Source organism: Ochotona princeps, chromosome 10 (genome assembly GCF_030435755.1).
Source record: "Ochotona princeps isolate mOchPri1 chromosome 10, mOchPri1.hap1, whole genome shotgun sequence".
NCBI lineage: Eukaryota > Metazoa > Chordata > Mammalia > Lagomorpha > Ochotonidae > Ochotona > Ochotona princeps.
The window spans coordinates 40,838,501-40,860,852 of record NC_080841.1 but is presented as its reverse complement, the minus strand read 5'-3'; the positions used below and the strand labels follow the sequence as shown (position 1 = coordinate 40,860,852).

Genomic DNA, 22,352 nt, shown 5'->3' with positions numbered 1-22,352 from the left:
GTGTCATCTTAACCTACAGCTAAAAAACAAATTGCTCAGAATAAGTGCCTGGGTAATTTGCATCGCTGAATTCCTACCTACAGCAGCAGGGACTTGGAAGGGAAATGAAGCTAAGGATGAAGAGATTACTTGAGATGTTCAAGGGGCCTCTGAGGCCTTCAGAATCCTGAAGTTTCACGCTCCTTTAGCCCCAGTCGCGCGCAAAGTCGCCGTTCCAACGGACAGCCGTCCCTCCTACACCAAACGCCTCCTAGGTTCAGCCAGGTCCCGCCGAAGTCCGCCTACTTACTGACAGGCTTGGACCGGGGGGCCCAGGCCTCGCACTGGCCGCGCACCGGCGCGCTCGGCCTACCTGGGAGACCTGCCTTCCGGCGCCAATTCGGGGCTCCGCCCCTCGAGCCGCGCGCCCGGACGTGCCGCGCGACCACTGGAGACGTTGGCGACCACTGGAGCTCACCATGGGGCGGTGGTGCCCAGACCGGCTACATTTGGTATTTTGGGGGCTAAGGAGGTGGTGAAAACCTATCCGTAGCTTGGAACATGGAAAGATTCTTTCCTAAAACGACTAAGAAAACACAGCAACTCCTGAAGTCCCAGTTCGAGTACCGCGCCCGGAACAAAAAGCTCCGGAAGATCCACAAAGCGGCCAGCGAGGGGGACGCCTTTGCAGTTCAGCATCTCCTGGTGGTGCGGGCCTGCGGAGTGAACGACCGAGACGGGAACAACAGGTAGCGGGGCTTCTCGGCTGGCGGTCAGGAGGAGCGGGCTAGGCGCACCTGGGCCGGGCGCGGGAAGCGGTCACCTGCGGGCTGTGCTGTCCCGGCTGACCCTTGCCCTGCGTCCACGGGCTCCTCAGCACCTGGGACGGGGACCGCTGAGCGTCCCGCCCTCTCTCTGAGGAAAGGACCTCAAGACCAACTTGAGCATGTCGTTGACCATGCAATGTTTGACCAGTCTATGCAACTGTTTATCCTCCATGTTCGCATGTTCAAACCCATATTATGTGTACCGAATAGAATAAGGCAAACAAAGGGGAAAAAATGCCGGCAATCCGTCACTTCTGAGCTAACGTTTTTTCATTAAGACCCAGTATCCCTGCACTCATGTGTATACATGTTCATAGACAAATACGGTAAAGAGGTAAGACGGGTGTGTATTCTTAAATACGAAGACTATTTTTTTGGTCAGATTGTGAGCAGTTTAAATTTCTGTCCCTATCTCTGTAAAGTTGCCTTTCAGATAAATAAATAAATCTTTTAAAATACAAATGTTCTTGCTACTCCTTCAAACATATTTGCAAAGTGGGAGTACTTGTATTCTTTTACTCAATGAAAATGGTGTCTTCAGTCAGTAATAGCATTAGTACTGCGCATGTCTATTATGAAGTTGGAGGTTGTTCCAGAGAGTGTTCTAAATATTCTCCCACGGATTCTCTTTAAGTATCACAGGGGTAAATTGTGCGGTAACTACTATTTCCCTAAACACACACTTGCCCCCATTTTATTGATGACAGAGTGAGGCCAGCAAAGGATAAGTGATGACTAGTCAGTGGTAGGATTCAAATCGAATTGTACTGAACTTCGTTACTGTAATGAATGTGAAAACTTGTAAATACTGTATTTGCCTAGAAGGAAAAGTAAATACAAGTTTTTAAGACAGGGAATATTGGGCGTAACACAATGGCCTAGTGGCTGAAATCCTCGCCTTAACACGCTGAAATCTCATATGGGCACTGGTTCATGTCCTGGCTGTTCTGCTTCCCAACAAGCTCCCTGCTTGTGGCCTGGGAAAGCAATCAAGGACCCCAAAGCCTTGGGACCCTGCACCCGTGTGGAAACCCCAGAAGAAGCCCCTGGCTCCTGCCTTCAGATCGGCTCAGCTCCAGCCTTTGTGGCCACTTGGGAAATGAAACAGTGAACTGAAGATCTTTCTGTCTCTTCTCTCTGTAAATCTGACCTTACAATAAAAATAAATAAATCTTTAAAAAAAGAGAGAGAGAAATATCATGCTGGTAATGCTTACAATGGCCTGTTTTGATACTGTGCTCTATCAACTCCTAAAATGCTCTCTCTTCCACAGAACCGCTCTGCATCTGGCTTGTGCCAAAGGACATGTAGAAGTTGTCAATTTCCTCATAGGAAGACAATGCCTGATTGATGCCATTGACAATGCAGACATGACACCTCTGATGAAGGTACACCGTGGCCAGCCATGCCAGCGTGCAAAGGCTTTGTGAATTTATCTGATTTCATTATGTCTGATTGGTGAAACCAGTGGATTGTTCCTTTTTCATTCCTAGAACTTACATTCCATGCATTGGTGTGTTTACTGACAGGCCACACAGTGTAATCAAGAGAAATGTGCTATCATCCTACTAGAGCATGGCGCTGACCCAAACCATATGGACAAGAATGGCAACACTGCCCTCCACTATGCCATCTATAATGAGAACACAGGAATAGCACAAAAATTGCTTCAACACAACGCAGATATCGAAAGAAGAAATAAGGTACGTTTCAACCCATTTTATTTTCAAACTGTGTCACATACAGTTTTAATGTTGCCGTGCACAGAGTCCATTTTTCGTATTTTGAAGTTCAAATATGCCTCAAATGGAAATGTTTTAAAAGAATTGTCAACGACTTCGGCTTATTCCTTGATATTCTTACAGCAGCATTAGAGTGCAGACTTCCTGTATGTGCTCATAGCCAATATTTGTGAAAACACTGAATTTGCTAAGGTTTTTGTTTAAATGAATTTTCCCACTACATTTTTATTTTGTTAGTATAGAGCAATGCAGGGAAATAAATTTTGCCTTGAACATAAGCTTTTAGTTTAAAACTCAAGAAAAGAATATTTGCTCTTGTCAATTTCCAATTTAAATTAGTCTTCCAGTGACACTCAGAAAGGAAAAAGAAGAAAATAATCAGAAACTTGAAAGTTAGGCAATTGAGGGAAAATATCAAACCTGTGTTTTTGGTCTGTGATTTATTTATTTTTTCCCAGTTTCCATGTTGAGACAAGATGCTCTCCACTTTGGCGTACAGCACAGCATACTTTGGTGACTAGAGTTACTGAGCTTTAAACTTGCCTTGAGATCCACTTCTAAGAAAACTTGAAGGGAGTGAATAGGGTGTCATCAACTGGTCAACCAGAGGGAAGACCAGATAATGGACTGATGGGTTATTCTGTTGTGATAGAAAGAACCTCTTAGATAAGAGTCTAAACTCAGTTCTCTAAAAGAAAATGTTTCAATGGAAAGGGGAAAGAAAAGAATCTCAAAAAATTTGGGTTTTGAATTTACTCCTCCTTGGTCTCCTCCTACCCCAAATGTTTTGAATGAAGTTTTCAATGAGTCTGTCCTTTGCTCATTCCTTGTTTTGGTCAGATTCCCGTGTGAGAAATGAAACTGCCCAATAGTGGGAGAGATCTGTTTGAAGTGGTGTATGTATTGTACCAAATTTCAGATGAAATTGTGTATCACAGTGACCTGAGAAATTGAAAAAAAAAAGAAAAACTTACAAGTCTTGATTTTGAGTAAAATGTGTAAGGCGTGGCCATGTATATTTTAAAATTTTTTGACATTGTGGTAAATTGCTGAATAATTAGGTGTAATAATTTCTCATATTTCAGCAACTTAAGAAAACTTTGGAAGGGTTGGAGTTAGACAGATGTTACTTCCCTCAACCCTTTCCTTTCAACAACATTAACCTGGCTTTTATCTTTCCCTCTGTGCTTAGAAAACTAAGGGGCTAGACACTGCTGATAATGCTAGAAAAACACCCTTTATCTGCCAAACACTAGTTATTCTCTGCCTTTCCAAGAGTCTTCAGAAATTTGCCTGCAATTAGTTTTAATGAATATAAGCTGACTCTTGAAAAATTTCCTGTATTTTTGTTGCCACTTGGGTCTTTGGGTTAACAAATCTGTACTATGGACCCGGTGCAATGGTTCAATGGCTAAATCCTCACCTTGTTCACCCAGGATCCCATATGAACACTGGTTCATATCCCAGGTGCTTCAATTCCCATCCAGCTCCCTTGGGACCCTGCACCCACATGGGAGGCCCAGAAGATCAGCTCAGCTGCAGCCGTTGAGGACATTTGGGGAATGAATCAGCAGATGGAGGATCTTTCTCTCTATAAATCTGCATTTCCAGTAAAAATAAATAAATCCTTTAAAAAGAATGTGTACTACAAGCAGAGTCTCATGATCAGAAATAAAAGTGAATTATGAGCATTTTCATGCTGAAGCAGTGTGATAGGCTATCTCGATGTGACTGCTAAGTTCATAGAACCCTGGCACATATGGCTAGTTTAAAACTGAAATCCATGATGTTAAGAATACAGGGGAAATTCTTTTAATACTTCAAGTTCTAGGAACTATCCACTTGATGGATAATCTGGGGGATTTAAGTAAAGTGAATTATAATTCAAGCACTGGGAAATTGTTAAAGAATATTATGAGTGCTTTTTTTGTTTTCTGGTAAAATAGATGATACTGAAAAAAATAAAGGTTTTACATGCCAACCCACTTTATACAAAACCATTTAGAAATTCGTGTAAAAACAGTTAGTATAAAAACACAAGGAATTGTCTGTATGTGGCTCCTAGGTGTTTGTAGTTTCCCTTAATGCATTGTAACAACTTCTAAAAGCCAGAATAATGAGGCAGAAATCTTAATTTTATGGCTCTCTTAAAGGACCAAATCAGAGTGATATACTGTGTAGGGTCTTCCGCCGCATACGAGTCATGTACTGTCCACACCTGCAGAACACGCAATGCCATTTTATCATCTTTCCCAAACATAGGTGGTCATGGGAGCTCTCTGTTGAGGAACACTACAGAATTTGTGCACAAGTAATTATTCTTGGGAATAAAAATTGAGGAACTTTGCTGTAGAGATTAATTTAGGCCATCAGTACAATAACAATACTTTAAGGCCTTTACCACTATGTTAGGGTTTGGGGCAACGGAGATAAAAGAACCTTTGTCCTCAAAGAGGCTCTTGGTTTGGATAGGAAGCAGTCAAGTAATTATAATATGCCATGAAGAGTGGTTTAAGAGAAGCAAAGAACCTTGGAACTAGAAGCTTAAGCATGTTTTAGAGATGACTAGGTTCCATGTGATGAAGCGATTGAGATAGGAGTTTCAAAAGGAGACACAGCATATGTGACTGCATGGAACTGAAAACGAAGAACCTCCTTTGGTTTTACTTTCCATATTGCATTCTAAGTTTCAATTGTTTGCATGTTTTCAGTTCAGTTGAGAACTGTGCAATATTGTGAACCATTCATTGTTTTACAGATTGGCTTCACACCACTTTTGATTGCTGTCCATGAAAATGCAGAGAACATGGTGGAGTTTTTAATTATGAATAAAGCAAATGTTCATGAAGTGGATAATATGGATAGGTATAACATTTATTTGCATTTCTTTTTTTTTAAGATTAGTGAAGCACTGGTGGAATAGTTGTATAATTCATAAATACTAAAATATGGTTGTTACCTCATTGATGTTTTAATTTGGATTTCCCTTATTGCCAGGGAACTTGAGCATTTTTTCATATGTTTATTTGCCATTTGGGTTTGTTCCTTTGTGAAGTGTCTGCCCATTTCCTGTGCCCATTTCTTGAGTGGCTTGTTTGTTTTGACATTTTGGTTGTTTTGTAGCTCTTTGTATATTCTGGAGATTAGCCCTCTATCACCTACGTAGTGCGGGAAGATCTTCTCCCATTCTGTGGGTTGCTTTTTTACTTTGTTGATTATTTCCCTTGCTGTACAGAAGCTTCTTAGTTTGATGAGGTCCCAATTGTTTATTCTGGTCTTGATTGCTATTGCCTTTGGTGTCCTTTTTAGGAAGTCGGGACCTACCCCTAGATCTTGCAGAGTATTTCCAACATTTTCTTCCAAAAGTTTGAAGGTTTCTGGTTGTAGGTTTAGCTCTGTTATCCATTTAGATTTGATCTTAGTGTATGGTGAGAGATGTGGGTCTATCTTTTGGTTTCTGCAGGCTATCAACCAGTTGTCCCAACAGCATTTATTGAACAGACCTGCCCATTTGCCTGGATTATCGTTTGTCTTTTTGTCAAAGATTATTTGGCTGTATCTGTGTGGGTTCCCTTCTGGTGTTTCTATTCTGCTCCATTGATCTTCCTCTCTATCTTTGTGCCAGTACCAGGCTGTTTTGATAACCACTGCCCTATCGTATGTCCAGAGGTCCGGAACTGTGATTCCCCCTGCTAACTTCCTGTTCTTCAGGATGGTTCTAACTATTCGTGGTTTTTTGTGTTTCCAGATGAACTTTTGAATCATTGTTTCCAGTTCCATGAAGAATGTTTTGAGATGATGTTTTAAGAATGTTTTAAGATGATATGATGTTATGTATAGCATGTTATGTTATGTATGTTATATGTTGTGTATGAACTAAAATTGAAATGTCAATGAGGTGGTCACAGAAGGTGGTTAAGAACTAGCATTTATTTTTAACATATTGGCTACTCATTACTATGTCAATTAATTCCATAATGATGTAAATTTTTACTGATGGTATGTTGGAGCTTTTAATTGATCGGGATGATACTCTGCTGGCTCTCTCTTCACACCAGAGAGGGTAAACCTAAGAAGCCATTGAACTTGACTGGACAATAAGATGCTGGACTCTATGTTTGGTATATGCTTGCAATGAGGGAATCTCAACTGAACTTGAACTGTGGTTATGCAACAAGGTGGAGGGTTCCACCATGGTGGGAGGGTTTGGGAAGGGGTGGGGAGAATCCCAGTACCTATGAAACTGTGACACATAATACAATGTAATTAATGAATAAAAAAAAATATGGTTGTTACTGAGATATAAGAAAAAATAATACAAATTGTCTAATATTTAAGAAAGCACTTATTCAAATTGTGCAACACAAAAAACAGTGTCCCTTATGACAGTGACTGGTGTTTTTCATTTAGAACCTGGTTTTTTTGTTTGTTTGTTTTGGTTTTGGTTTATTGACACTGTGCTAGCTAATAGGGATCCACTATTTTATTAGTTTGATAAAATATGAATTTTAACTTGGAGTTCATTTTGTGACAGTATTGAGCTCAATTTTTCTGTGGTGCTTTTTAAATTTATTTTCATTTGAAAGACAGAGTCATATAGAGAGCAGAAGCAGAAAGATCTTCATCCACTGATTTCACTCCCCAAATGGTCACAATGGTCAGAGCTGACCCAGTCCAAAACCATGAGCCAGAAGCTTTCTCCAGATATCCCACATGGGTGCAGGGACCCAAGTATTTAAGCCATCTTATACTGCTTTCCCAAGCCATAATTAAAGAGTTGGATGGGAAGTGGATCAGCTGACATATGATCTAGTACCAATATAGGATGCTGGCACCTTGGGAGAGGCTTAGCGTGCTGCATCACTGTACCTGCCCCTCTGGAGTACTTCTTAGATTTCTTCTTGTATACCTTTCTTTTTTAAATGCTCTGTTTGAAAAAATGCTGTCTTAAACATTAACAGAAGTTGAAAATCATCTTGTCTTTTGAAGTATTTTTTGCTGCCCTTGAAGAAGATTGGTGTTAGGTTATCCTTAATTAACTAGAAAGTGTTATTACCAAATACTGTGATTTTTCAGGTTGTTTTCATTTCCAGTGAACTTTGATATTTTTATTTCTTTAAGATTTATTTTTAAGTCATAATTAACAATAATGAGAGATAGACAAGCAAAGACAAAGGGAGAAAGAATATTCCATATGCTGGTTCACTCCCAAAATAGCCACAATGGCCAGTCCTAGGCCAGACTGAAGGCAGGAGTCAGGAGCATGGCCTATACCTCCCATGTGAGTGACAGGACCCAACCACTTAAACCATCTTACACCTGCTTTTCATAGCATTTTCAAAGCAATGAGCAGGGACCTGGATTGGAAGTGAAACGGCCAAGACCCGTACTAGCATCATGGGTCATGACTTTAACCACTGTACCACAATATCACTCTGTTTTATTGCACAAATGCCTGCAGTGCTCAGGTTGAGCTAATTTTATGTTGGAGCTGAGAACCCATGCTGATTGAGGGAGTCAATTACTGGAGCCATCACTGCTGCCTTCCAGTGTCCATATTTGTAGGACACTTGAATGAGAAGCTGAATCAGGGAATCAAATTAAATAGGAAAGGAAGGCCTTAAAAGCAGCATCATTTTTTCCTCAAGAGTATAGACAAAGGCTATAAATGATATTTTTCAAAAAGTCAATCTTTCTCATATTGATTACATTTGTTGTACTCTAAATTAGTTACCACATATCGGAAATATGATGTTTGTCTTTTTGGGACTGGCTTATTTTACTAACCATAATGATTTCCAGTTGCATCCATTGTGTTGCAAATGACAGGATTTCATTATTTTTTTTTATGGCTAGGTAGTATTCCATAGTGTATATATACCACTTTTTCTTTATCTAGTCATTAGCTGGACATCTGGATTGATTCCATATCTGAGCTATTTTGAATTGAGCTGGTATAAATCTGGAAGTACTGATAATTCTTTCATATGCTGACTTCATTTCATTTTGGTGAAGTCCCAGGAGTGGGATGGATCACATTGTAGATCTATTTTCAGATCTCTGAGTTTTCTACAATGTTGTACTAGTTTACATTCCCACCAACAGTACTGTAGAGTACTTTTTCCTCAAATCTTTGCCAGCCAGCATTAGCTGTTTTTTGATTTTTTTCGATGATAAGCATGCTAACTGGTATGGGATGAAACCTCATTGTGGGGCCCAGCGCAATGGCTCAATTGGCTAATACCTCAAGTGTTGGGATCCCAGTGACCTGTATGTGCTCCACTTCCCATCCAGTTCCCTGATTATGGCCTGGGAAAGCAGTGGAGGGTGGTCTAAAGCCTTGGGATCCTGCACCCACATGAGAGACCAAGGAAGAAACTCTTGGCTCTTGGCACCAGATCTCAGCTCCAACCACTTTGGCCCCTTGGGGAGTGAACCAGCAGATGGAAGACCTTTTTTTCTATCTTTTTTTTCCTGTCTCTGTAAATTTGCCTTTCAAATAAAAATAAATCTTAAGGATATCCAGTGATCTGGAGCATTTTTCATATATGTGTGAGCCGTTTGAAAAACACTCGTTATATCCTTCATCCATTTCTGGATATTGATCCTTGATCTGCATGGGTTGCAGGTATTTTCTCCTATTCTGTCTATTGCCTCTTCACATTGTACAGAAGCTTCTGAGCTTGTTGTAACTCCCATTTGTCTATGTTTGCTTGTATTGCCTGTGCTTCTGGTTTTCCACGAAGTCTCTTCCAATGTCAGTGTCTTGCAGAATTTCCCCCAATGGTTTCCTCTAATGATTTGATTGTAACAGGTTGTAGACTCAGACCCTTGATCCATTTTAGTTGATTTTTGTAGAAATGGAAGGTAGGGGTTTTGTTTCTTACTTGTGCGTAGAGATCCAGCTGAGCCAGCACCACTTATTGCAAAGTATGTCCTTTTTCCCAGAGACTGATTTCAGCTCATTTGTCGAAGATTAGTTGGCTCTGCCATTGGTCTGCATAACTATTTTTGTGCCAGGACCAGGATATTCTGACTTTTATTGCCTTGTAGTTTTTTCTGACTTTCCAGAATGTTTTGTTTTTTTTCCTTTCATGCCAGGACCTCTGTTTTGGTTCCACTTAGTTTTGTTCTTTCACTACAGTTGTTTATTCTCGTTCCATGCATTTCTGTAGCCTTTTGTTGGTGTGTGCTTTCTTTTCTGTCGTCTCGTTTGTTTTATTCTCCCATGGTTTTTATTTCTGCAAACTAAGTATTCCTCAGTTATCTGTAGCTAGACTGAAAAACGCATAGACTGTTAGGACTTTAAGGAGTCTTAGAAAACAATCAAAACAACTTCTAGGACTCCAACATATATGCTTAACATTCTTACTAAATGGAACAGCTGAAGCTCAAAGTGATCAATCTGGGTAAAGTAGATGGCAGAAAAGGAATTTGAAGTTTCCTGAATTCTAAGCCCAGTGCTCTTCCTTCTTTATTGTGCAGCAAATGCGTGTGTTAATTAGTTAAGGGGGACTGGGCCTTGTGTGCCCAAAGAAAGAAGAAAAGAAAGGACTTAGAAGAAACATCTAAGGTAAAAATTTAAGAAGGTAAAAATGAAACTAAAAGGGAAAACACAACTTGAAGAGGAAATCAGCGGGATGCAGAGGAAGGGAAGTTTTTTTTTTTCCATTGTTTCTAAGATGTGTTTATTAATTTGAAAGGCTGAGTTACAGGAAGAAAGGGAGACAGAGAAAAAGAAATCACCTTCCATCTGCTGATTTTCTACTGATTTAACACAATGTCTGGGCTGAGCCAGACTGAAGCCAGGAGCCAGGAACACCATCCAGTGTGGGTGGTGGGGACCCAAGACTGGAGCCATTAATGTTGCTTTCCTAGGCATATTAACGAGAGCTGGATCAAAAATGGAGCATCCCAGACAGGAACTAGTACCCATATGTGATGCCAGTGCAAAGAGCAGCTGTTTAAACCACTGAGCCACAGTACTGGCCCTGGGGGAAGAATTTTAGACTACAGATTAGAATAGTTTGTCACAATTAATTAACCACACTCAACTTTCTCCATATTTATTTTTATTGGAAAATCACATATACTAAGAGAGGGAAAGAGACAGAGAGGAAGATCTTCTGTCTGCTGATTCATTCCCCAAGTAGCCACATCTGAGCCGATCTAAAACCAGGAGCCAGGAGCCTCCTCCAGGTCGCTTACATGGGTGCAGGGTCCCAAGGCCTTGGGCTGTCCTCGACTGCTTTCCCAGGCCACAAACAGGAACTGGATGGAGAGCAGGACCGCCAGGATTAGAACCAGCGCCCATATGAGATCCCAGCATGTGCAAGGCAAGGACCTTAGCCACTAGGATACCACGCAGAGTTTAATTTAAACTCCCTCCATCCTTCCAGCCCTGTACAACCCTTACTAGTCACAATTTTGTGTTCAGTTGAGTTTTGAGATTTTTTGTAGCTCCAACATTATGAGGGAGAACATGTAGTATCTGTCTGCAGCTTATCTCACTTTATAAGATAATCTTTGATTTCATCCATTTTGTTGCAAATGACAGCATTTCATTATGTTTATGGTTGAATAATAGTCCACTGTATATATGAATGCCACATTTCTTCTATTCGTTCATTTGATGATGGATACCTTCTCTGATCTTGCCTTTTGTGAACAGTGTTGGAATAAACATATTCAGCAGGTATTATTTTGATACAATTTTATATACTTTGGCATTATACCCAGTGTGGCATTCTTGAATAATATAGCAATTATATTTCTAAATTTTTTATGTTTAAATATTGATAGTGGTTTTTATTGAAAATTGTTTTTTTAAACATATATTTTTACTGCATTTCCTTTTTTTTAAATTAATTACATTGCATTATGTGATACATTTTTTATGCACTGGGATTCCCGCCGCCCCTCCCCAAGCCCTCCCCCCACGGTGGATTGCTCCACCTTGTTGCATTTCCATAGTTCAAATTCAGTTGACATTCTTTCATTGGAGGTTTTGACCAAGCATAAAGTCCAGCATCTTATTGTCCTGGTAAGTTCAATGGTTTCTTGGTGAGACCACCTCTGGTCTGAAGGTAGAGCCAGCAGAGTATCATCCCAATCAATTAAAAGCCCCAACATAAGATTTCTAAATTTTTAAGAAAAATTCACACCATTATCATTAGTGTCTATACTAATTTATATTTGCACCAACTGTGCTTACCCTTGTCCTCGTTCTAGGTGCAGTTTGTTATATTCTTTATTTTTGATAACAGTCATTCTAAAAGGAGTGAAATTGATATCTCATTGTGTATTCAACTTGATTTTCCTGATAGCTACTGATACTTAACCCTTTTTTTCATGTAGTTTTTGGCCATTTGTTTGCTAAGTGGTACATTCGTTTCCTGACTGTATTAGTTATTGTTGAGTCCTTGAGTTCCTGGTTCATAAAATAATAATAATAATAATAATAATTTTAAAAGTTAAAAAAGAAAACGATGGTGACAAAGATGGAGATGGATACTTAAAAAATCAGGAAGTCTAACAAAAGTATCACTGATTTACTATTAAAACTCTTTCTTAATAAATAAGAAGTTAGGGCTCGGCGGCGTGGCCTGGTGGCTAAGGTCCTCGCCTTGATCCCATATGGCCGCTGGTTCTAGTCCTGGCAGCTCCACTTCCTCTCTATCTCTCCTCCTCTCAGTATATCTGACTTTGTAATAAAAATAAAATAAATCTTTAAAAAATAAATAAATAAGTTAAAATGTCCAATGAAATGTTAGTTATATGACAAAGCATCATTTAACACATGCACAGTTGACCTCTTGCTATATGTTTATGGAAATAATTTACCATTTTTATCTTTTTGTGTAAAGGTCTGGCAGTGGACTTGGACTTACTGACCATTTGGGTGCATCAAGTGTGAAAGACCTCAACTTATTTACCATGGTAAAATACTCTATTACAGATTTAATTCTCTTGCAGTGAATTGAGTTTGTGTTGTATATGACCAACTACCCGCTTCTTGAACCTGCTTTATCTGCCTTCTGTGGACATTTTTATCTTTTTTCTTGCCAGTGATATAATTCAGATAATAAATGTTGTCTTGTTGAATGAGTGAATGACATAATGATGGAACAACTGAATGAATCTGTTTGGTAAAACTGTGTTTTTCCTTCTTAGGAAGGACAGTCAACTTCACCAGATCTAAAGAGCAAAAATGATCCTGCCGGCACTCTGTGTGCTCAGAAAGAGCAAACAGATGAGGATGTAATGTGTTATGTTGATGAATCTTATGATCATACAGGTGAGTGTCTATGGATACAAACTTTTCTGTTTAGATGCTGTTGTTTGAAGTGATGTGGAAGTTGAAATATGAGGTCCATTTCTTTCTTTTTTCCTATAGTTGTTTTTTTCACATGACCAAATTCTCCCTGCTAAAACTGCTTTAATCCTATGAAATTGTTTCTGTTTTCCGTTCTTCACTGAATTTTTCATGAATGGAGCTATAAATGTGTGTATTTATAATTCACCATAGCAAATATTCTCATTATTGCTTTTGTCACTACATTTTATAGATATGGTATCTCCCTTAAGACTAGAAGATGAAGTTATAGAATTACCATCATATTCACAGGTACTGTCCCTTCTTGTGATTTTTCTAAGTTTGAATATTATGTACTAGCTTCTTCTCTGTCTTGAAATTATTTTGGAAAGTAAGAGAGATGAGAGACATATGCAGACCTCTGAAAAGAGACACAGCTCCTGTCTGTGTGCTAGTTCCCTCACAGTGTCTGTAGTGCCTAAAGCTGAAGCCACAACCTGGAACCATGAGTCAGAAACTTCAACCCAGACCTATTTCATGGATGGTAGCGAGCCGGTTTCTCGAGTCAGCACCTGATTCCTCTCTGCATCTGTACTAACAGAAAGCTGGAACCAGGACAAGGAGCTGGGAATGGAACTAGAAATGTTGATGTTGTACACAGGTTCCCTGCTCAGCCGCATCTGAGCGCTAGAGCGGCTGCCTGTGAAGGGGAAGGTTGCCTTGCCTGTTTCATGTTTGCCTACTAGCATTTATTTCCTTGCATCTTCACTACAGCATTAGTAATGCATTTAACATTTGTTTCAGAGATTTATAGTATAGCTTAAGTCATGTGAAGAGAATATATACTTCATAAATGTTACGGTAATATGAATTTTTAAGCTTCATGAGCAGTTTAGTCCTATTACACCAATTTATATGCTACAAGATGAATCTTTGTAATAATTAATTTTGAAAGCTTTAAGTACTAGAAGAGAAATGTCCATGTGATAACAGAATAATGTAAAATTTTGAGTCATTTAATATAGCTTCAAAGTTTTTTCCACCTCTCCTTCAGATCTGTTACTCTTTTCTGAGGGTCTACAGAAACAGAGGGAAAAGGAAGCAAAGAAAGGGAGAAATAGTCATTCACAGGTACGCTCATCATACACCCACAAAGGTCAAGGCCAGGCCATGTCAGCACTGGAAGCCGAACACTCAATAAAAGCGTCCCATGTGGGTGACAGAGAACAGACCATAGGCCATATCACCCTACCCACTGTATCCCAGGGTGTGCAGTAGGAACACAGGGTGTGCTAGGAATCCTGGCACTCTGAGGTGAGATGTAGGTAATTCATCTGATTTCCTAGCCACCAGGCCAAGAACCTACCTCCTAAATATTTTTATCATATAAGTAGTGGTACTTGATAGCCTAGATTTTGTCCTGCTGCGTTAATATATTTATGCAAATTTGTTTGACACGCTTTGTCTATTTGGACTATACCTTTTTTAAATTTGGAAAAGGTAAGGCTTACACAATAATGAATTCATTTGGGTTGTAAAAAATAAAATTATTTGAACAGGAAAGAATTAATTCCACTAAACCTATTACCAAGTACAGAATTCTTATGTATATATAGATGCCTTTCCACTAATAGTGAAGTTAAGAGACAGGCGATTTAGACTAATTTTTTTTCACCTTGGACCTGAGATAATAATGCCTGAGAATTATTTAGACTTTCAAGAGTATATCTATCTGCAAAGATTTCAGGAAGGAGATAAACATGAAGGTTTGTAAATATGTGGACCTATGACAATAACAGTTTGGCTTAGTGGTGTTGTGATGAATAAGCGGAGTGCAACTTGTTATGATTGGAACAGAAACAAAAGTTTAAAAGCAATAATAAGTATGTAGACATGTTTTTAAAAAAGTAGAGAATGTTGACTAGAAATATTGAAGGAATCTGTGGTTAGGATAGGGCTGGAGTTGGTCAGGGCAGCTTTGCAGACAGAAAGGATCTTTCTGATTGTGGCTTCATTGCTACAAAGGGTAAAAAATGAGAAGGAGCCATCCAGGAGGACATTCTTGGCTAAGAATAATAAATCATATTTATAATTTTACTTTAAACTACCAGACATGGGCATGATACATGAAGTTGGATAACCATCATCAATCTTTTTTATATTGTCACAGGTAGAAAATAAAGTATGCAAATAAGTTCCTGCCATATGGTAGAGGCTTATTAAAATATGTAGTCCCATTTCATTAATAGCTGTAAAAAGATAGCATATGCTGTTGAAACCAATATTTGGCTAGTATTATTTTCAGCATTACATCAAGGATGGTTTTCTTTACTCTATAGCTCTTTTATCAAATCTTGTTTCTGAAATTAAACACTTTATGAACAAAGATATAAGGGACAAGCATTCAGGATAAGGGAATGTATAGTGACGGCATAATACAATCATATCCTGATGCGAAGATACAATGTCGTATGCATCTCTATTTGCAAGTCAAATATGGACTCCCAGTGAAATTTTTGGATGTATCTTGACAATAGGATGCTGGACTTTCTGACACTGTCTGTACCAGCGATGTCAGGTCACACTTCATTAGCAGACTGTTGGACTTATGCCTGCTTGTGAAGGACTATACTGTTGTGATGATGTGGGGAAAGTCAGACAAGGGGTAGGAATTTGGGGAGGGGAGTAGGAAAATCCCAGATCCTATGAAATTGTACCAGAAAATTCAAAAATATTTTAAAATAATACTAATTTTTAAAAATACAAAGTTAAGAGATCATTTTGGATGCAGCAGTTCTTTGCACAGTGCCGGGATTCGTGTCCTGCTTCTGTGCCCAATTCCAACTTTCTGTTAATGTGCACCCTGGTAAGTAACAAGAGGAAGCTCACCTGTTCTTGCTCCCTGCCACACTCAGCATCAGTGACTAGGATTGAGTCCCTGCCTACTGTTGGAAATTGGTGGCATTTGGAGAGTGAAACAATTAATGTATAAAATGTCTGTCTCTCTAGTCCCTCAGTGGTATCTCTCTGCTTCTTAAATACATAAATAAAGAAGAAACTTTAGAACATTTCCAAGACACTCTACATAAATAGAACAATGTGGGCCCAGTGCAGTAGCCTAGCAGCTAAAGTCCTCCCTTTGAACATGCCGGGATTCTATATGGGCACAAATTCTAATCCTGCCGGCCCTGCTTCCCATCCAGTTCCCTGCTTGTGGCCTTGGAAAGCAGTGGAGGATGGCCCAAAGACTTGGGCCCCTGCACCTGCATGGGAGACCAGGAAGAAGCTCCTGGCTCCTGATTCCTGGCTTCGGATCAGCTCAACTTCGGCCATTGTGACCACTTAGGGAGTGAATCAGTGGACGGAAGATCTGCCTCTCTGTCTCTCCTCCTCTCTGTATATCTGACTTTCCACTAAAATAAATAAATCTTTTTTAAAAAGAGAGAGAGAGGATGGTCATGCTGTATTTAAAACATAAATAAATGAATAGAACAACATTTGTGCTAATCTGCTTATAGTTGAGATGATTGACATTCTCTGAAATTTCTTACCATACCACATTTTTATTTTAACATTTAAAAGTTCATTCCTTGAAATAGTTTAAATGTTTAAATCTGTTGTATAAGGAGTGATTTGTTTTTAATTTATGGGTTGGTTGTAAGTATTGCCCTCTACACTTAATGTGCATTTCTTGATATGTATGTGCCTTAGAAAAGCAAATATAATTATTTTAGTTGTATTTTAATGGTTTCTTTTTTTCGTGGGGAAATACAATGTAGAATTCAATATTGATATTTGTTCCTTAAAAAATACACATTCATTTTTCATCACTGATAGCGTCCGCTGGCCTTGCTTGCCCAGTGTGCAAAATCAATAATCATATGAAGTTAAAAGACAAGCTTAATATCCAATATTGTAAGATTTTCTACTAAAATGCTTTGAATTTCAATGCATGCTTCTCTAATTCGGTCTAGTTCCTTTTAAGTGTGTAATTCAAATTTCTTCCTAGAGTTAATTGGGAAATCTTTGTGTAACACATTATTGACATTTATTTTAACAGAGTAGTTCTGAAAGTCCTCTGCCGGAAGATGCTGGCCAATGTGAGGATCACAGAGAGGAGTATATGGATGAACCAGTGGAAGGTAAAACCTGCAGTTTTAAGAGTCAAACCTGCAGTTTTAAGAGTCATTTGAAAGAATGATGTAAGACATAAATAATGAGATATTTCAACAGCCAAGGAGAGTCACCTATTGAAAGCTGAAACAATGATACATTATATATCTTACCTAGGTATCAAAAGTAGATTAAATTCTGAATTCCACTGAAGAAGCTGAATTGTTGGTTCCATTAAAGATCATCTGTGGCCTGTTTAAAGCCAGAAAATAGGGATATAGAAAGGAATGAAAGGATAAAAGTGAAGAATGACAAACGTAGAGAACATGGGAAGTAAAGAAAATTATGCAAAAAAAAAAATATATATATATATATAGTATCCCATATGGGATCCTGACACGTTCAAAGTGAGGACTTTAGTGCCGGGCCCAAAAGCAGTTTTTTATTTTTATCTTAAGTTATTAGCTACACATTATATGAAATGCATATTATTATCTTATTGCAAACCCTACTCATCCTCCTGTTGAAGTAAAACATTTTATTCAGAATAAATTAGTAGCAATGAAGGCTGAATAGATATCAAGTTCAGGTACATTTGCAATACAAATTTGACTCTGGAAAGAGACACATTACCATTTTTGAAAGGCTCCCAGGCTTCATATTCCAAATTGTTTTTTTCCAAATTTAATGAAAGGATTTGACATGAATAATGCTGATGTGATTTTAAATATCGATATTTTAAAAGCACATGTTCATTAACATGAAATTTTTTAAAAATATAACCTTTGAGTACTTTTACATTTTGATATCTTAAGTTCCAAATTTAAAATCCTTGTTTTTAATATGAATTCACAGAGTTTAACTAATATAGTAAGAATATAGCTTTAAACTGCTATGAAGTTCTAATCTTTACCTGGAGCAAAGCAGTACTTGCTAACATGTCAACTATGTGTTAATTCTGTCATGCTAAGCTAATTAGATGTTCTGAGTAGCAGATCTGTGTGTGTATGTGTGTGTGTCTATTTATGTGTATGTCTTTGATTTTACAAAATAGGGAAGATACTTAATCATTTCCTGGTGCATACCTGGTAGAGGTAGCCTTTTAAGAAACTGATTCTGAAAAGTTTTTGCTTCAAGGTCCTTTCATACTTTATACTGTTAAAATTGTTGTGGATGTGAGGGTTTTTCTTTTTATCGTAAGATTTGTTTGTTTGTTTGTTTGTTTGAAAGAATTAGAGAAAGGGGAAAACAGAGACATCTTTTATCCACAAGATACCCCCAGATGGGCCAGCATCCACAACTAGGCCAGTCTGAAGCAGGAGCCAAAACTTCTTCTATGTCTCTCACTTGTGTGGCAGAGACCAAAATGCTTGACCTATCCTATACTGCTTTTCCTATACCATTTGCGGGGAGCTGACTCAGGAGGTGAGCAACTGGGTCATGAACCAGCTTGAAACCATGAAAGATGCTGACATTGCATACAGTACTTCAATGCCACAACATTTCTATATCTTCTATTTAACAAGATTCACATAATTATTCTACTGGAAATTACTCTACTGAAAACATTTACATATAAGCATTTTCATTCATTTATTCCAGTAGCCATTATAGCGGTGATCCAATAAGCACTAGAACTAGGAAACTAGTTCAGGGAGAAACTCCATTCTCTGCACATTTACAAAAGAATGAGAATGAAGTAGTATTTAATACTAGCAAAAATGGCATTACTTGAATTAGATGCTAGACATTTACCTCACTATAGTTATACAGAAAGTCTTTTGGACTTGAGGCTTACCCACACCAAAGAATTGAAGCTGTGGTTCAGCTAAGATGCTATGATTTTGTTTTTACAGACAGTTATAAGGAAAGAAACCCACAGTGGACTGTATTGAAGGAGCCATTGTATGATCGTTGCAGAACTAATAACCATGAAAGCATGGAAGCTGAATTAGAACTTATCAGTTTTTATCCAGCACATGATGACACAGAAACAATATCCACACAGGAACAAGAATATCTTGAAATAAGTGAATATCACCAGCCAGAGGTATGTCAAATTTTGATCTTAAATGCCTGCTTGAACAGTTTGTTTTATTATGATAACATAGCAGATGCCCAATGACATTATTTTTCAGACTAGACTTTTAAAACCAACAAGTCCCAATTTATTATAAATCTAACGTTTTAGCTAGCCCCAAAACATAAGATGTTTTTACCATACGTGGTAAGGTTTAGCTGATCATTATTAGGATAGAGGCAAAGAGTTTTCTAAATAGGTTTTGGTGTTCCATTTTTTATTTTATCCCTTCTTGAATACATAACAATAACATTACTTAAAGACATGCACCCTGACAGAAAGCACATCTGAGTTTCAAACCCCAAGCTAATCTTTTATGTTGGGATCAAAATGAAAGTTTGAAGGGCCAGAGCTGTAGTAAAGATTGCAATAGGATGTATCTTCTGCTTTGACAAATAATACACTTGATTGTGAGCATGAAGATGTATTGGTGCCTCCTGGCTCCTGATTTCAGGTCGGTTCAGCTCCGGCCATTGTGGCCACTTGGGGAATGAATCAACGAATGGAAGATCTTTCTCTCCATCTTCCCTTCTCTCTGTGTATCTGGCGTTCCAATAAAAATAAATCAATCTGTTTTTAAAAAGTTGCATTGGTATTGTCTATCTCTGCTGCAGTTCAGACATTTCCTGAAAACTAAGATTCTTGGCTTGAAAATATCTTTCCTTCTCGTTCATGCACAGAATCCCCAGAAATCGACAACAGCACATATTCTAAGATTCATTACATGAAAATATTTTCAACTAGGAAAATGATGATTGAACACAGACTAAAAATATTTTTAAGCAAGCAAGAATTTATATAATTGTGCAGAGAATTTTTAAAATAACAAGTCCGGAAGTAGCTACTGTTGGAATCAAAAAAGATCAAGAGTTGATATCCCAGTGACAAAATGCAGGAACCCAAATTCCATTAGTTGTAATTCATACCCCAGGAATATGTTTCATTGTAGTGGTCCAAAAAGCCGTGTGGATTTGGATTTGGTGCTTATCTACCCCACAAAGAAATGAAGAACACGGCTCAAGTGAAAAGACACAATATTTTTACTGTTACACTTACAGAAAAATGAAACCAATTTTCAAAAAGTCACAATGATAGTTGTAATACCAATAAAATATGTTAAATTTACACCTAGTTGAATTTAATGCCCATTTGGTTCATAAGATAGAACAACTAAGCTAGATGTTGCTGAAAGATTCTAAATTAGAAATTTTGAGTTCTCCCTCTCATAGTAACAAAACATCAAAAGTATTTTTAATAAATATTTACTATAAAAATCTAAATGCTTAAGAATGGATATTTAGCACAGTGACTAAGACACCACTTGGTCTGCCTACATTTCCCATTAGAGGGCCCAGGTTTATACACCCACAGTATTCCACACTTCCAGGTACTGAATACACTGAGATGTAGATGATGGACCAATACTTGGGTCTTTGACTTCCAGGAATCCCTGCTCTCAGCCTGGCCCACAGCCCCAGGGCTTACATTCTTTGAATGAGACAGCAGAGGAAAGTGTGTGTGTGTGTGGTGAAAACATGAGATGATACAACTTTTGTCATTGTATTGTTAGTTCTATCAAACAAGTTAAAGTGTCGGCTACTAAAGAATGAATAGGAATAAAAGTGCAAAATTATGAAATACATTTTTGATACTTTGACAACTTTCAATGAATTTTGAGTTCTGATATGAAGCAGAATACAGGGCAGTTTAAATGGCATGTAGTCCTTAAAGTAGCACAAAAATTAGATTGTTAACAAAATCATGGCAACTTAAGCTGTCAAGTAATAAAATGGAAGCAAAATTCTTTTTGTCAAATGAAGTAGTAACAGCAATCTTTCATGTGAACATTTCATGAAAGTTTGAAGAAGAAGAAAGAAAGAATCTGGAAAATGATGGAATGGGAGTAAGAGAAGATCTCTGCGAGTGCGATGCTCCTGCTGGCGACAGTAACGAAGGTGCATTCATTCCACAAAATAAGACTGGAAAGCCTGATAATCAACAACTGCCTGTGAAGACAGACGAAGAGTATTACAAGTAAGACAATAGCAATATGTAGCAGTAGGTGATTGCTCCTGTACCATAAAGCTTAGGAGAATATTCAGTGTTAAAACATTTTGTACTTTTACTATCAAAAGTGATATTTGTAATCAAAACTATGGGCTAAAAAAGAGATAAAATTTGTAAAACAATATTGATAAATATTTTGTTTAAAAATTAACTTCTTGGAAAATATGCAGGAAAAAATACTCTCAGACATTTTCAGTAATGAAAGATGCAAGTTCTTGGGAAGAGTTATTTAGGAGGGTGTATCAAAATTGGAGATACTTAATTATTCAAAAATGAGACCTGAGGGCCCAGCGGCGTGGCCTAGCAGGTTAAGTCCTCGCCTAAAACGCACCAGGATCCTGTATGGGTGCCGGTTCTAATCCTGGCAGCTCCACTTCCCATCCAGCTCCCTGCTTGTGACCTGGGAAAGCAGTTGAGGACGGCCCAAAGCTTTGGGACCCTGCACCCATGTGGGAGACCTGAAGGAAGTTCCTGGCTCTTGGCTTAGGATCGGCTCAGCACCAGCCGTTGCATTCACTTGGGGAGTGAATCATCGGACGGAAGATCTTCCTCTCTGTCTCTCCTCATCTCTGTATATCTCACTTTGCAATTTATAAAATAAGTCTTTAAGAAAAAACAAATAAATGAAAAAGAGATTAAATATTAAAAAAAAAAAAGAATGAGACCTGAGACATAAGTTGCATTTCACAGCATGCATCTCCCTAGGGGCCTAATGAGAGGTATACTTTCCATGAAGATTGTTTAGTAAGAAGCATCAACAAGCCCACAGGAGAGAAATGGTATGAGTCTATTGAGTGTGAGTTACCTCATTAACAAATCAGATCTTACAGCAAATCAGAGAACACATATGCATGCCAGGAAACCGAAATGGTGTGTGACTAAATCCAGTGGGAAATCTCCCAGCTGTAAATTCTGCATCACAGAACTCAAGGGAAATGTTGAGGGCATGAAGCGAATGTGGAAAAAATACTTACCAGAAATCAAATCTATGAATTATAAAATTCACATTGCAGAGATATTTTGTTGATAGTGCAGAAAAGCCTGTGGCCACAAGACATGCCTCCTAATACATTAGAGAATTCAAACATGAGGAAAATTTAATGAATATAATGAGTGTGTAAAGGCCTTTTCCCAAAAAACCCTTATGAATGTAATGAGCGTGGAAAAGCTTTTTGGAGTAAGTCTGACATCATCAAATATCGCAGAATTCATACAAATAAAATGAGTGT

At 38.3% G+C, this 22,352-nt stretch overlaps 1 protein-coding gene across 1 annotated transcript in view; it reads left to right on the top strand.

The window, feature by feature from the left end:
• The first annotated feature begins 476 nt into the window (after window positions 1-476).
• Window positions 477-22,352, top strand: part of LOC105942326 (POTE ankyrin domain family member A-like) — a 45,656-nt gene continuing 23,780 nt past the window's right edge. The window contains exons 1-10 of the mRNA XM_058669700.1: window positions 477-728; window positions 2,080-2,194; window positions 2,336-2,509; window positions 5,307-5,413; window positions 12,415-12,487; window positions 12,722-12,845; window positions 13,117-13,175; window positions 16,924-17,005; window positions 18,833-19,026; window positions 20,915-21,090. Of these exons, the coding sequence (XP_058525683.1) occupies window positions 541-728; window positions 2,080-2,194; window positions 2,336-2,509; window positions 5,307-5,413; window positions 12,415-12,487; window positions 12,722-12,845; window positions 13,117-13,175; window positions 16,924-17,005; window positions 18,833-19,026; window positions 20,915-21,090 (1,292 nt within the window). The 5' untranslated portion in view covers window positions 477-540. The remainder of the gene's footprint in view (window positions 729-2,079; window positions 2,195-2,335; window positions 2,510-5,306; window positions 5,414-12,414; window positions 12,488-12,721; window positions 12,846-13,116; window positions 13,176-16,923; window positions 17,006-18,832; window positions 19,027-20,914; window positions 21,091-22,352) is intronic.